The sequence below is a fragment of the Penaeus japonicus genome, unplaced genomic scaffold, assembly GCF_977035675.1.
Source record: "Penaeus japonicus unplaced genomic scaffold, GWHDUDI00000001_assembly GWHDUDI00000287, whole genome shotgun sequence".
Lineage (NCBI taxonomy): Eukaryota > Metazoa > Arthropoda > Malacostraca > Decapoda > Penaeidae > Penaeus > Penaeus japonicus.
Window position 1 is genome coordinate 97,799 of NW_028234689.1, and position 17,202 is coordinate 115,000.

A 17,202-nucleotide genomic window follows, 5' to 3' on the forward strand; every position below is an offset into this window, starting at 1 on the left:
ATTAAAAGTATACTGAGTTTTATTTTTCATATCACCAAGTTTATTACAACACATTGATAAACTAATTTCTCTTATATTATTAATGAGCATTATGATTTGTTCATACAATGTTGAATCTTTAACCGGAATAGTAATGGCATTATTACATAATTGTATCGAATCGAAATATTCACCTATGTTAGATACAAATATATATCTATTAAAAGACTTTCTAATTATTATAGGTGGAGGAAGTAGTGTACAACTATAAGGATAGATGATATCTTTAAACTTTAATACTCGTAAAGATAATAGGTTTTGATCAGAGTCTTTGGTAGATATAGATGATGTCACTTTTGCTTTTCGTAGTTCATCCAAAGTCATTTGTTGTGTAACCGGCGGTGGTAAAATTAAAGCGTCGTGATTTCTATTTTTCTTTCCATTGCTCCTAGTATTTACATTATTATTATCAATACCTTTAATATTTCTTGAATGTGCATTAACATTTCTATAATCACCATATAGAGCAGCAGCTTTAGCTGCTATTTCATTATTCGAATTGTAATTTTGAATATTTTCATTACTATTTTCTATACGACTACCTGTAGCAACGTTATTGTAGATTGAAAGTAAGATGGAGTCCAAACCTATATTATTTGTATTGCCATCATCAATAGATTCCTTCCCCATTTCGACATCTTCATCATCTTCAATATTTATATTACCAATTTTATTGTCGTCGTCGTTGACGCTATTATTAGAGGTTTTGGTAATAGTAGTAGTAGTAGTAGGTGTATTGGTAGTGATTGTATCGGTGTCGGTAAAAGCAACAACAACAGTATTATTGGTGGCAGTATCGTGGTTTAACGGAAAATCGTGATCAGTGTTATTCGATTGCTTTATTATGCGTTTCAGGGTACTACCTTCGTCATGAAATAATATATTATTGAGTGAACATAGTTCATATTTAATCAACATAAACTCTTCATCCAAAAGATGAACGCAGATTGGTTTAACTCCAAATTTTCGCCTATCGATATTCTTTTCAGTTTTTATATAAGTAAAGATATATAAAAGATCAGAACAGTAGCACGAGTCTCTTCCTCTTCGAGATGGATATATTCGATTACTTACCAGGACGTACCCTGATAAAAGTGATAAAGAACATAGGTTATTATTATTATCATCATCATCATTATCCTCCTCGGCCTTATCCTTTGCTATGGTATATTCTTTAATGGTCTTAGTTTTATCGTTTATTATTAATGTTACCCAAGAACCGTTAAGCGGAGGTCGATTTGATTTTAACAAACTTTTATAGAGTGTAAAAAGTTCAAGAGTATGCTCATCATTTTTTTCTTTAATTTTCATTGATACATAGTCAATAATTGCCATTAATTCATTATCTTCAAAGTGAGTACCATAGGATAATATGCAGTTCGGGCACATTAAAACTTTTCGGCCTGGTAGGATGAAGCAAGAAGATAACTTGTAATTACTTTTATATTCATTACATGAACATGCTGTTATGTCTGTGATCCCGAATCGACTTAGAAAATTAATAGGCGTCGACATAAAGTTGTAAAGCTTAACAGCACCAATAATATCCGATATTTCATGGTCTATTTGCATTTCATTGGTAAAGATGTATTTTTTTATCAATTCATTTGAATTTGAATTTTCTGACAAGCTATTCAATAACCTATGTAATCTTTCGGAATTTTTACAATTACAACTTAATATTGTTACCCATGATTTAATATTTTCAATATTTGTTTCCATTTTATTTTTTCTTATATCTCTCTGGGTATAATAAAAGTACTACAAAGTATTTTTCAATAACTATTATTATATTCATACAATATCAATTGTATTTACACAGTCTTTTACAAAATAATACAACACATATACACACATATATATATATATATATATATATATATATATATATATATATATATATATATATATATAATCAACAAAATTAGTACAATTCAATTTTATTGTAGTTATAAAGAAGAATACATTGTTAATGCTTTTTCAAATGTCATGTTTCCAATTTTGGACAAAGTGAAACATTTTTTAAGTATATCCATCAATTCGCTCATCCTTGGTCTCAAGTTAATATTTTCTCTTTTGGCATTTTTCAACCATTTAATAAAATGGGAATTTTTAGACAGAGGTTCAACATTGTATCCCTTGTAATCTAAGTTACTTAATATATAATTTAGATTATATGACATTCCATAGGACATACTTTTTGATTCACATTTTTCTGCCCTTAGCAGTTCAGGAGGTGATTGGGGGTACTTGTAAAAATTTGACTCGTCTACATCAAAATCAATATCTGAATACTTGGTACCTGCAAATGTCATGAGTCCCATATCGATCAAGTACGGTTGGCCGGTACATATGTCTATAGCAAAATTATCTGGTTTGATATCTAAATATACAATCTTTTGATTATTCAACCTTGTTAGAATATTTATCATCTCTGCAATAACATAAGGTAATTGTTCTGCAAGAGTTTGAGTACAGGTGCTTACAAGGTCATATACAGTCTCATCATGATTGTACGGTTGACAGTGTTTTTTAGCAATGCAATGAAGAAAAGGCCTCTTGACCACATCAGTAGCATCATAAAGAAGATAGTTTAAAGATAATCCTATAAAGGGCATTTCATAGCAAAAAGCCTCTGGGTAAACATGTTGTATAGGTACAGTTCCTTTCACTTCTTGTACTAATAATCCAAAAAATAACTCGTTCAAGAAATGTTCTATATTTGAAATTTTAAACAAAAATTTAATTATACTATCGCTCTTACTTATATAATATACACCGGGACTGATTATACACACGTTAGACTCCTTAAAACTGGCTAATTTGTCCACTATTGATATTAGCGATATTGACCGTTCTCTTATTCTTTCTATTGACTTATCATCTAAATCCAATTTCTTATATAATTCACAAACATCTGTTAGAGTATCTTGCCTACCAATATGTATAATCATATCACGAATAGGTGTACAGTTATATAATGGCGGCAGTGGTGGTAATAATGACTCATTGGATAATAGTGTCTTTTTTAAAGGTAGTGTCGGTACCGCTACCGCTGCTGCGACTGTGGCGGGTACTATTAATGACGTCGTTCTTCGATTTAATTCCCATTCTCTTTTCATATATGATGTTCTACCAACAGGCCAAAGGTCTTGCTTGATGGTTAAACTTTTTTTAGTTGCTGACCGAGTACGCACATTTGAATTTATTCCCTCCATTACCATGGGACAGTATATTGTTTGGATATCCGGTCGTCTATCTATATTTTTTCTTACTATTGAACTTAATACATTTGGCAGTAATTTTAGAGTGGAATATTTATACCATGCATGTGAATCCCCCGTACCCTTCCAGAGATCTTCCTCAGCATATGTACTATACACTGGAGGGTGATAGACTGTCGATCTTTTAATTCTTTTCCTTTCTATCACTGTAAATAAAAAAAAACATCACTTATTCGGTTTTCTTACTACCATCCACACCACTATATATATATATATACAACTATAATATAAAGGAATATATACATATTTTTATTATATTTCTTATAGTTATAATGCAATATTGATTCATCTTAATTAGTATCCTCCTCCTCCTCCTTCCCCTCTCCTCATCATCATTATTATTACTATTAACACTAGTATGTTTTGATCTCTCCTTCTTCTTCTTCTTTCTTCTTCTTTTTCTTCTTTTTTCTTCTAATACATTTCTTGTTATCAGTATTATTAATTTTACTACTCCTGTTACTATTACTGTTATTGTCACTGTCACTGCCACTGTTACTGCCATTGCTGCTACTACTATTGCTGCTGCTGCTACTGCTGCTGCTGCTGCTGCTGCTACTGTCACTGTCGTCACTATTATCGCTTTCACTACTACTGTGACTATTGCTATCATTACTGTAACTATCACTAGTATTTCTGCTACTGCTGCCACTACCACGACGACTCTTATTTTGCATACTCTTATCATACTCTTTTAAATGTGTTAAAGATCCTTCTGTTTTTTTATCCTTTTTGAATATACTATCTAAAAACTTTTCACTCTTATCTTTACCATCCTCCACTCCATCTTGTAACTCGTGTTCATCTCCAATTGTATCTTGCTTCTTAGTATTATGGTAGTAATTATGAGAATGATGGTGGTCATTGTCGTCGTCGTCTTGGACCTGTTTCAACATTATAGAATTATCGGATGTTTGTTCCGTATGATCATCTATTTCAACATCTTGTGTAAATCTTCTTATTAATTTTGGTTTACGAGAGCCATTTTGATCTCTCTCTTTCCATGATCTTTTTCTCTTAAACTTTTGTTGTTTTATTTTTTCATAATTTTTAGAGTCAGGGACACCTACCACTTTTCCTTCTTCTACAAATGAAATGATCTCTTCTTCTCTTTCATAACGGTCTTCCAAGCTTCTCCACTCTCGATCTAAATCAGCATTATTAATCTCTTCATTTACTTTTATATCATTTGAGTTTACCTTAATCATTTCACTACTCTTCTTCTTAATATTGTTATCCGTTTTAAGGGACTGGTCATCGTTAATGGATGTATCATCTATCAATTCTTTTTTCTCACTGGACCCCCCATTCGATACCATCAACGACATTGTATCATCAGTTGATGATATTTTTTCTTTACCCACCAAAAATGACTGACTATTGTCATGTTTGGTTACCAACGATAATGCTGTATCACCAGATGGTGTTTCCGTTTCTTTGTCATCATAACCTGTATATGAAAATAACCCAGAACTATACGTGTTATCAAGTTTATTAAATAACTGAATTATATCTTCTTCATTATTATCATCAGCCTGTATTTGTTTATCATTATTATCATCTGTTTTAGATTTATCCATGATTATCACATTTTGTTCTATTCTATCAACTGCATCATCATTTGTATTGTCTTTTTCATTATTGTTGATATTCGATTTATTAGCGCTGTGCATTTTTCTCATTTCACTATATTGTTCAACCACAGTTTCCAATATGGTAAACAGACTAGTATTGATCAATAGTCGTCTTATAGTATCCTTAATACTCATAAGTTCACTAGGTTTTCTGTTTACATCATTTTTCAACGAACAAGAAAAACACTTTTGATCAAACATGTATTGCTGAGAATGATAATGCTGCTCTTGATCATGTTGACGGTATTCCATGTCTTTCTTGTACCTATTAATTGCCACCTCGTATGGCTCTTGCTCGTGTTGATAATTTTGTGGAGGGTAGCGATGTGAATACTGATGACCCGAATTTTTATAATACGGCTGATATGACTGAGATGGATAATGCTGCTGCCGCATCCTATTGTTATTGTAATACGGATGATGTCTCATCTGATAGTTTTTAGGTTTTTTACTATGGGCATATTGGTCTTTCTTATCAAATCTTTGATGTTCATAATACTGAGACAAGTTATCTTGCTTCCTATACAATGAATTGTCTCGTCTTTTATCATAGGCTTCCGATTTATAATATGAATACCTCGGATCGTCAGGATGCACGTAATGGGTAGGATATATCAAAGGACGAACGGATGATTGTTGCACTTCATTAGTTGAAAGAATAGGGAATATCTTTGAGTTATTCACCTTAATACTATTAGTCGCATTATTTTTATGATTACCATAAGTGTCTTGTTGATCACCCAATTCTTCATCTCCACTAGTGCGACGGAGACCATGTCCACTCATCCTATAATGTTCCCTAAAATATAGATATAAATTCAATTGTAAAATGATATATAAATGACCTTAATATCTATGTCTTATATGTATATATAAACATACATATAAACACTAGTTCAATACAATACATAGGACTTACATTTCAATCCAATGATTGTTAATCCAATGAAGACTATATAAAGTTATATCTTTATATATATATGTGTATATATATATACGTGTATGTGTATACTTCAACCACCTACATGTGTTGTCAGTAGATCTCCGAGCCCATATATATATTACTCTTCTTAGTTCACACTCCCCGTCCTAAGGATATACTTTTTTATTATACAAAATATATATTTCTTTCCCTAAATATTCATATTCAAATATTCATATTCTTACCATATATATATACATAGCATATAAATAGGAGAGAAAAATCTTTATATATATATTGGAATTATATTTTATTTAATCATTAATCATACATATTTATTATATCAACATTTTTATAGATATTAGTTTTACTTTTATTATTATTAACAACATATCGTATATGAATTACGTTTTATTTCGATTGATATTATTATTATATATTGTACATGATATGATTTTTTTTTAACACACAAGTAATTTTTAGAACCAACAGTTTAATTCACTGGCTTTTCTCTCACGAAGTGCTACAAGTTGTATTTTTGAAATATTGTCACCTTCGAGAATATCGTTATCGAGACTAGCTGTTATAAAAATGGGTTTCTTTTGTGGACTTTTTAATTTGTACCGAAATTCTGTATCAATGCCAAAGGTTATTACATGTAGACTATTGGAAGTATCAGATTCACCACCCCCACCTGTAAAAAGTCTTTGATTATTTTTCATATAATGTGATTTTTCAATAGCTAAAATTAAATTTTTAAAAAAATCTACTTTATCATCAGTATAACTTGCATAGTCATGATGAGCTAAAAGACCGGTAAAAGCATAAAAATTTATCATGAGAATTGACCCCTGATGCCATTTTGTAACATCTGTCAGTTGCATTTCTCCCGTGATATATCCAAATCGTTGTCTCACCCTGTCGACCAATTTTTTTCTTTTAGTGCACGTATCACAGTTACAACTATGATCACATATACCCTGACGTTGACAAAATCTTTCCCAGGCGAGTTGTTTTCCCTGAGAAATACCAGCAGGACCTCCACATACCGGTGGAAAAGAAGATGGTCGTGCGTTCACGATAATGTTTTTAATATCGTAAATAGGTTGTCCATTCTTACAAAAGGACCAAAAATCTGTTGCTGTCGGTAAAAAAATGAACGGATGACATCCGCTGTACTCGAGCATAAATGTTGCATTGTTGTTAAAATATTTTTCACAGAGTAAATCTGTTAGCTGTTCATCTACCATTTGTTCATCTAGTGTTTGGTGTTCAGGGTCTTGTCGTCGTCGTTTACTCAGAGCCAAAATGAACGGCTCATGATTCCGAATAAGTTTGAGGACGGAAGAAGTAAAAGGTATAAAGTATGATTCTCTCCAAGTCGAATGAATATGGGGGGATAATATAAATTCAAACAAGAGTTTTAAAAAATAATCACTGCATATATCTCGAAGAGCAATCGTATGATCCTTTTCGCATTGAGGATAAAAATCTCCATACCCATATACACCTTTGACTCGAGCCTCCATTAAATAATCATCTGAGATGGTTCCGGGGGACGGTACCTTTTCCAGCGTTTTTGATGCTGTTATTTCATTACAAAACGGTATATATTGCATTTCTGTCGATAGTGGTACTGTGTTGTATTTTTTATACAGACAATGTATCGCACCTCTTATTAGTCGACATAAAACGGCATCCTTTATAAAGTGATGCGAATGCTGCATATTGGTGTCTATAATTTTTTCTATAACCTGCAATAATACTAATACAGAAGATTGTCTCTTTTCGGTAATATTTGAAAAGCTACTACAATCTACAACTTCTTTTAAAATATCTTTCCATATATTAACCAGTCTGTTGGTTACAGTATCTTTGGTAATATCATTGGATGTAGTAAATGAAAAGTTTACCACATCTCGCCAAATATTCTTTAACGCATCATTAATCTTGATACCCTTTTTCAGGTTACCATAGCTGTCAGTATAGTCGTGTCTTCTCTCACTAATATTTTTTTTTAGAGGAGTCACATGGTCAATCATATCAGAGAGAGGTAGGTTAGCAAGCGATAAATCAGTCTCGGGTTTATAAAAGATGGATGTATTTTTATTTGGTTTACAAACTTGATCCTTTTGAATGATATCTTTATTTTTACTAGTGTATACATTTTTTTTCTTGGATATTACAGAAGGATTATTCATTAAAACATATTCCCATTTTGATATTTGTTCCATTAAATCTTTAGCCCGATTCACATAGGTATCACATCGATACATGGACATTTTATTCTAATAGATGTAAATATTTTGATTGATAAATATGGCTACTGTTGATAATTCCAACAAAAGCTTTGTTCAAATATCAGAGGAGTTAACAAATCCTCCAATAGTGATAAGTGATATTCAAGCTGCCCGTCACTCAAAACGTGCCATAAGTATACAATCTATTGCCAGTGTCCCCACTCTACCATATTATATTGCCAAGATTTTGTTACCGAGAGCTTTGGACAATCTAGAAAAATCAAGGGGAGCAGTTATATTTGATCCTCTTTCAAATACTTATGAACCTAACCTCTATAACCTCGTTCATCAACATTATTTAGAAAATAGACCTCTTACTAATATTAAAACAATAAGAAAAATATTAAATGATTAGTAGTAATGGATAATTTGTCTAATACTAATATTAATGAATTGGTAAATTATATAGCTGTAAAAGATGACAACTTAATTCCCCAGAAAAAAGTTTCAAACAAGCATTTATTATCCAATAAAAATCAACATGAAATAAGTAATGTACATAATAATAATACTTTAACCGATAAAACTTTTAATACCCATACAAATAATAGTAATATTATTATTACTGCTGCCGTTGGTAAAAATATGGAGGAGGAGGAGGATCATGATGATAATGATGATGATGATGCTGTTGGAGATAAATCTTTAAAATTTTCCCAAAATAAGAATCAGAGACTCGTTAAAAATCTCGATTCGGACATACTAATGAAAAAGGGATTAACTCTTTTGTTAGAAGGGGCTAAACAAAAGAAAACTAATATACAAGAATTCCAACAAGACCAATCTCTTCAATTGGATAAATATCATGCTTTTTCATCACTTTGTAACTTTCAAAAATCGCAGTCGATAACTGGAAATATAATACATAATGTGGCTAAAAAACAAGAACTCGATACGATTATTCAAAGTATAGATCTCAATAAGAGATGCGCCATCATATTCGATGAAAAAGAGTGTAAAACATTTATAGAAAAAAATAAAAAAGTTATTTTATGTACAGCTTATAACATGTTTAAAAAAAACATAACGACTAAACTGAAAAACTATACTGTAAAGATAAAAAAATTAAACTCTATAGATAATGAAGAAACCGCGTCTAATAATTGCGAATCAACCGCCGTTTGCCGCCGCCGAAACCATCGCACCTCCGGTATCAATCTCTCCAGCAGAAAAGATGTACAGAAATCTGAAATAGTTTTGGAAAATGATCAAAGGGAAAATGGGTCCAGTTACGGGTTTAGAGTTGATGGTATGAAGTATACAGACTTGATGACTAATTTTGTTAAAGAAAATAATTTTTCGTCAAATAAAAGAATACAAAAAGAAATGTTGCAAGACGAAAAGCTCCCTCCTGAAAAGAGACAACGTTTAGATTTAACAACCGCCAAAAACTCGATCGTTTTTTCTCAGTTACGTAGAATGGATCACACTAAACCCTTGTATAGAAAGAATAAAACTTTTTGGCAGTTTGATCATTCGAGCCAACGTGATCCGGTAGAAGTTGTTGGATGGTACGAGCCGAAACCTATCCCGGAATTTAAAATCATAATAAATGAAGCGGTAGATAAATTTTATTTACCACATTCTTTCCAACATATGGCAAAGTTACTCATGAATTTTTTTAGGGGTTACCTGGTTCAACATACATCAAATTACAAACGAAAAAATAAATTAGACTCAATCTCCAGTAATATGCGTGTCCTAATACCGCAAAAGGATATGTCCAGTGAATATAAACATTTAACAGAAACGCTGGATAATTGTTTGATGACCCTAATTTCGGTCCATACCGATGTGCTGTCCGACACTTCTACCGAGATTTATCGACAGAAATTTAGACGTTATTGTATATTTTCTTTTTGTATATATTTACTCAATGCTCCTCTTCATGCTCAATATCTGTCGCCGTTACCTTACAACTATTTCAATTTTTATTCCTATTTGTTTGCTCATGGTCCTGAACTTAAAACGACGAGCTTTTTAAACACAATGTGCTTCCTCAACAATAATATTTTTAAACTCTACCGAGGACCGGCTACCGAGAGCGTGCAACGCCTGATAGACTTGGATTATGCTTTTCTCAAGGGAGGTAAAAGTATAACGCATAGTTTTGGGTCTCCCTCTAAAACTAGTATCCATACGCGGACCCTCGTGTCGTTTATGATGTATTCGGAATACATGATGAGGGTCTTTCAACAGCTACTAGAAAAAATTAACCAAGCAGATAATAATGAGAAATACAAGAGTATTGAAATTAAAACAAAACAAAATTTATCGAGACTCTGTGAAGGTGTATTGTTTATTTTTTTCTCTTTTGTGTTTTTTCATAGAATAAGTGCTATTCGACAATTAACAAATTGGTCGGCCCTGCGATTGATTCTTGGTCAGCCACATCTCCACGATTCAAAGAGTAAAGCGAAAACCGTTACTCGGGTCGATGAAACAGCGACCAATTGCGTAAAGATTGGTTCAGAGGAAAATTTCATGAGTACCACCAAGAGCACCCATTCGAATGGACTATTCTTTTCTCATGCTCATATCCTCGGTCTACCTTATGGTATTCAATCGAGATTAGGAGTTCCTCTAGAAAAAATTAACCCGATACTACTGTCATCATCATTGTCATCGTCTTCAACCAAACCGGAGACCCAGTCACCCTCTCTGGGTATAGTCTCTCAAATAAGTGACGATGGGTCATTTGTCTTATCACTGAATAATGATAATGATAATAATAATAATAATAATAATAATAATCATGATAACATTATCATGTGCGGTATAGATTTACCTCTTCCACCACCACCCCCGGAGGGTTATTGTAGTAAACTTGTAAAGTTTGATAACATATTTTCGGAACAGTTGAACGAGTATTACGATAATAATTTGTTAATATCAAATTTGGCAATAACAGTGGCCCACCAAATGAGGTGTAAGCCCTGGACGAGTCTCTCTCTGGTCGATACGAACAAGATAAAGATGAAATATAAAAGAATACATACAAAACCTCCCTCGTTATCGGATCTAGAACAGTATAAGCTGTTAAAAGATACGCTCGATTATTTTACGGCTTCTCCGCTTAAAGATGTGTTTATCCTTTCTTCATCGAAAAGAATTTTGAGTCTCGGTGATCTGGCACTCTTGGCCTTGTGGATAAAAATTTCCGTTTTACACGAAACATGGGATAACGAGAGTTTTTCTCCATCGTCGCCCGCCTCGTTGACGTCGGTCCTCGCGAACGATCGAGCCGTTACGGTCTCGGAGAGTTGGTTGAGTGGTCTTTGTAGACAATTGATCCGAATAGATTTAGTTAATTTTGGAATATGGGGTGATGTTAAAATTGACCTCAAGCTCGATATACGAAATAACATTTTACATAAAAATAACGTGTTATTACCCAAGGAGCGAGATAAGATAAAATACACACACGCTATATTAAGCCAAAGGAAAAGTCTGGCAGAACTTCACTGCAAGAAAAACATCAAAACCAAGACCCATCTTGGGCGAGTCACGGCAACCTCTTGGGTGGTTTGTGCTCTTAAAAAGATATCAAACGGCGATCCTGACATTTTTTTAAAATTATTGGAAGATGTAGGAGTTTATCATCTCTCTCATATGAATCCTGCCAACACATATGTATATTTTAGTGATAATTGTCTCTCTAATGAAGACCAAATGGGTCTGAACGGGTATATGGACCGAATGAAAAACACCGACGGGCAACTCGTTCTTCACGAAAGTGCCAAAAAAGAATTAACAAGGGGCACCTTTCATTCCACAAATAAATACAATAACAAGATAACGAGAGAAAAAGCAAATGCTGCAATGGTAAAAATGATTGTAAAATATTGGGCATCGGAAGATGAAGTAAAGACCGATATCAACTGTAATATTGAGGGAAATGATAGGATGTTGAATTCTACAGAGACGCTTTGGCGTTGGCCTTATACACCTGGAAGATGTCTCATAGGAAAAAGAATACCTCTCGTGTGTAAACAAACTCGATTTCTTAATTATTGCATTTCAGATTCATTAGTTTCTTACAAGTTCAACGATCCAACATCCAGCTATCATTTATTATTTAAGATTACTAATAATGACGACGTCGATGGTAGTAATAATAATAGTAATAATAGTAATGATGATGCTCAACGTATGTGTGCTACCGTCACTAATATTGATACTATTGATGATGTAAATAACAATAATAATAATGATAAAAATATGATAAAGTATCAATTAATGTCCCAGGGGAATGAAGAAAAAGTTGAACCATACGGTAGTGATAATCAAATGATAAAAAATAATACATTAAATGTTCCAATCGAACAGCTTCGCGACAAATTATCTTCCTCTGCCGTCATCACCACAAGTAAGAATATTCATAAATTTAATAAACTCAATCTGGCAAAATCACAAAAGGATAAAGAAACTATTAAAAAGCACATCAAGTTGAGTAAGATAGCATCAAACATAAATAAGATTCCCCAAAGACAAATGGATAATAATCCTAATGTATCTGAATTACTTTCTAATATTGAGCCAAGTTTACTCATGATATAGATTGATATTTATTTTTATTTTTTACGGGGTATAAGGAGAACAATGTTGGGGGTTCAAGGAATTATTTTCTATAGATATATATAAATATATAACAAGTACTTTTTATAAATATACATACATATATATATATATTGATAATTATTATTATTATTATTATAAAAATGAATAAAGGAATGGAAAAAATAGCACATAATTGCTATACAAGAGATAATCTATGTATTGGTATCACGCTAGATTTTGGTAAAAATCATCAAAACGTTGATTTTACATCCAAGAATAAAAAGATGCATTTAATAGACAAGACAATAATGGTAAAATCACTGAATGAAACATCGCAAAAGCAATTTACAGCCCTTCGTTTACGAGAAGAGTTTCCACCATGCAGCATCCTCATCTTTTCAATGGGTTCTGTCATTATTGTTGGATTGAGGAAATTGGGATTAACCCCTCTAAGTGTACTGCAAGCTGTATCGGCTATTGCAGATACTCAGGAACATCCCATCACCATAGCCAATGTAGAGATTGTCAATGTCGTCTCTACTTTTAATCTTTTTAAACTCAACTTTTTAGATTTGAAAGAATTCTTTCGAAAAAACAAGATAGCCTATACACATGTGCCAGACTCATTCCCTGGCCTCTTTTTTAAAGTGCTGGTACCCATTCGTCATTTGAAGAAAGGAGAGACGATCGGAGGATACTATACGCAGGCAGCCAAGGAAAGAGAAGCCGGAAATGGGGACGCGGTGAAAAAGTATTTTAGGGGTAAAACCGTGTTAATATTTCAGGTGGGCAAGTGTACCATTCTCGGCGCATGTGGCGGAGACGACATTCATGTCATTTTTAAAATGCTCTTTGGATTCTTCTGGTACTTTATCGATAAATCCGTTCATCTCACTGACGATGAATTCGAAAATGGAAAATGTACATATCACTTGCCGCCTCTCTCGTGGTATTTAATGACAGACTTTTTCTTGAGAACGGTTCCTGGTTATCAGTATAAACCGAGTGTGGTCCTGGCAAATCTCATTTCCGAAAATTATCCCATCAACAGACATTGTGCTGTTAGCAATTTGCCTATTGCCATCAATCGTTTAGTGTTGACCAAGGACTGTATGTTAAGACAAACCGTCAGAGAAAATCCAGAGGTTTGGTTTTTAAACCAGTTGCAAGTACCAATAATTCCATTATTAACAAAAGCGCATTTGAAAAAACATACAACACTATTTGAAAAGGAGCTCGCACAGCTCTCGACCGTCCAAGAAAAATCTACCCATCGTCTGACGGTACAACAGTGTTATAAGCAGCTGTTACAATTACATAATCTTACTCAAATTTCACGAAAACTTGAAGAGACTCTACTGAAAAATATACCCGTATCTGATCGGGCTAAACATCTCTTTGAGAGTTTCGAAGAGTATCTCCCTGTTACAGAAGGAATAACATCGAGTCCAGAATCATTAAAACCCAAGACATTGCCACAATTTCAAAAACAGCAACAATATCATTATAGTCAATCTATGTATTCCAAAGAATATAAGGGAGACGAAATACGATCAAAACACAAGATGAGAATTCAGCGACTGAATCAGCTCGAAGAAATATACGATCTAGTCACCAAAATAGCTAAAGAAGGAAGATGTGATGAAATTGCAAAATTCCTAGGAGTGGATTCATATATCATATCAGGATTACTTAATAAAAATGTACCAATACCGATAAAAGAATCTAGCATCTTTAGTAAAGATTATACACATATGACACCCGCACAAGCATTCTTTAATAAAGGTTTATATAACAAGTATGGTCAGGCAGAAGTCTCTCATGAAAGTCGACGTGGCATATTAGATTTTATGATAGATACAAAGTGTGAATACGATGCTCGTATTCATCAAACTACGTGTTATGTGGTTGTTGTGTTGTTTAGTGTGTGTATGTATATATATATACATATATATATATTAATAATACATATATATATATATATATATAATTTAAAAAATAATATATTAATATAATATATATATATATATATACATATATATATATATTATCATATATGTATGTATATATTATTATATATACGATATATATATATATATATATATAATATATTATATTATATATGTGTGTTGTGTGATGTTGTGTGTTTGTGAGTGTGTATGTATATATATATACATATATATACATATTAATATATATAATATATATATATATATAATATATATATGTTATATATGTATATATATGTATTATATATGTATTATATATATATCTATATATATTGTTATATATATATATATATATATGTGTGTGTGTGTGTGTGTCGTGTGTGTGCGTGTGTGTGATAGTGTGTGCGTGTTGTGTGTGTGTGTGTGTGGATATTATGTATATACGTATATATGTAATATATATGTATTATATATATTAATATAAATTTCATATATATATATATAATCATATATATCTATATTTATATATATGTATATATATATATATATATATATATATATATATTATATATATATATATATACTATATATATAGTATATATACAGTGTGTGATTGTTGTGTATGTCACCGTGTATATAATATTTTTATATATATCATATTATATATATATATATATATATTATATATATATATATATATATATATATATTTATATATAATATATATAATATATATATATATTTATATATAATATATATATATATATATATCACACATACACCATATACACAAATACAAACACACACATCCACACACACACACACGCACAAACACACACACGCACATACACATACACACACACGACATACACATACACACACGCATATATATATGTAATAAATTTGTATATATATCTATAATATATATATATATATATATATAATATTTATATATATAATATATAAAATATATCTAACTATAATATATATATATTATATATATATATATATATATATAATTTACACACACATATATGGATATTTATAAGCATTTATATAGATATATATATATATTTATATAAATATATTCATATATCTATATACAAATATATATATATATAAATATATATTATATATATATTAATATTTATATATATACGTAATTATATATTATTAAAATATATATATATATATAGCTAAATATATATATAATTCTATTTCATTATATATATATTAAATATAAATAAATAAATATATCATATATATATATATATAAATATATATGTATAATATATGTATATCTATATATATAGCTATGTATATTATATTATATTATATATTTAATATATATATATAATATTTACATACATACATCTGTATTTCTCCCTCTCTTTCTACCTCCCCTCTCCCCTCCTCTTCCTGTTTCTCTATTTTCCTCCATCTTCTCTCCCCACTTCTCTCTTTACCTTTCTCTTCCTCTCTGCGTTTCTTTGTCTTTCTCATTATTTTCCTCTTTCTCTTTTTCTTTCTTCTTCTCCTTTTGCATTATCATTTTTCTGTGTTTTTTTTCTGTTTATTTCTCTGTCTGTCTGTTATTTCTTCTTCAGTTTACTGTCTGTCTGTATGATTCTGTCTGTATCATCCTATCCCTTTTTTCTCAGTCTTTCTTTTCGTTATTTCTCTTTCTTTGTTTTTACTTCCCTTCTCTCTCTCCCCCACTATCTTAATCTTTCTCTGACGCCATTTTCTATATATGATTAACATCATAAACTAGTTGTTTGTTTTTATTTATTTGATCAAAACAAATGCAGCTGTTGACTTTTATTACGGCTATTTCCTACATATAACATAAAGAGCTAAAACAAAGTAAAAGAAGAAGAAGAAGAAAAAAAAAAAAACATTTACATATCCTATTATATCTAAAGTTAAGCAAATAGTAGATGTATTGTCGAATAAAAGTTTAATTAACAAGAGTATTCCTGTGAAAACAAAAAAACAACAACAAGATCTTTAATCAGATGTGTAATATAAACAAGACGAAAATGTATACGTGTGAGTGATAGTGAAGATCATGGTGGATAATGTATTTTCTTTCTTGATACACTAACAGCTATTTGATATTCCTCTGTAATAATGTTAGTGGACTTTCTTCTGAAGACGATACGATGCAACAAATTACTCTTGACTAATGCATTATCTTCCGATGGCAAAGCTATGCAGTGAAAATTCGTCAAAATCACAGTAACATCTCGACTGACGTCACACAAGCTCAGGTATCCCGTGACGAAGACATCTTGCTGCGATCAAAGGTTAGGCTCAGACATACCTCCAAACACAAGACGAGGAGAGCAACGGTCAGTCCGCCACCAAGAACAGCGAAAACACCCTGAGAAAAAAAAAGATAGAAAAAAGGGACTGATGGCTAACAATATGGAAACTCAAGGAAGAAAGGCCAATCACAGACAACCCTGAGATATACAGTAATAGATGGTATAAATGAATTTACGACATTAA

The 17,202-nt window shown here is 31.5% G+C and overlaps 2 protein-coding genes across 2 annotated transcripts in view; both read right to left on the reverse strand.

The window, feature by feature from the left end:
• Positions 1 to 1,988: 1,988 nt before the first annotated feature.
• Positions 1,989 to 3,263, reverse strand: LOC122242270 (uncharacterized). The gene has a single exon (XM_042999538.2). It carries the CDS (start codon positions 3,261 to 3,263, stop codon positions 1,989 to 1,991), a length of 1,275 nt encoding a protein of 424 aa, XP_042855472.1.
• Positions 3,264 to 16,957: 13,694 nt separating this feature from the next.
• The window catches only part of LOC122243128 (putative glutamate receptor), an 8,894-nt gene continuing 8,649 nt past the window's right edge, over positions 16,958 to 17,202 (reverse strand). Inside the window, exon 14 of the mRNA XM_086535392.1 lies at positions 16,958 to 17,074. Within this exon, the coding sequence (XP_086391518.1) occupies positions 16,958 to 17,074 (117 nt within the window). The remainder of the gene's footprint in view (positions 17,075 to 17,202) is intronic.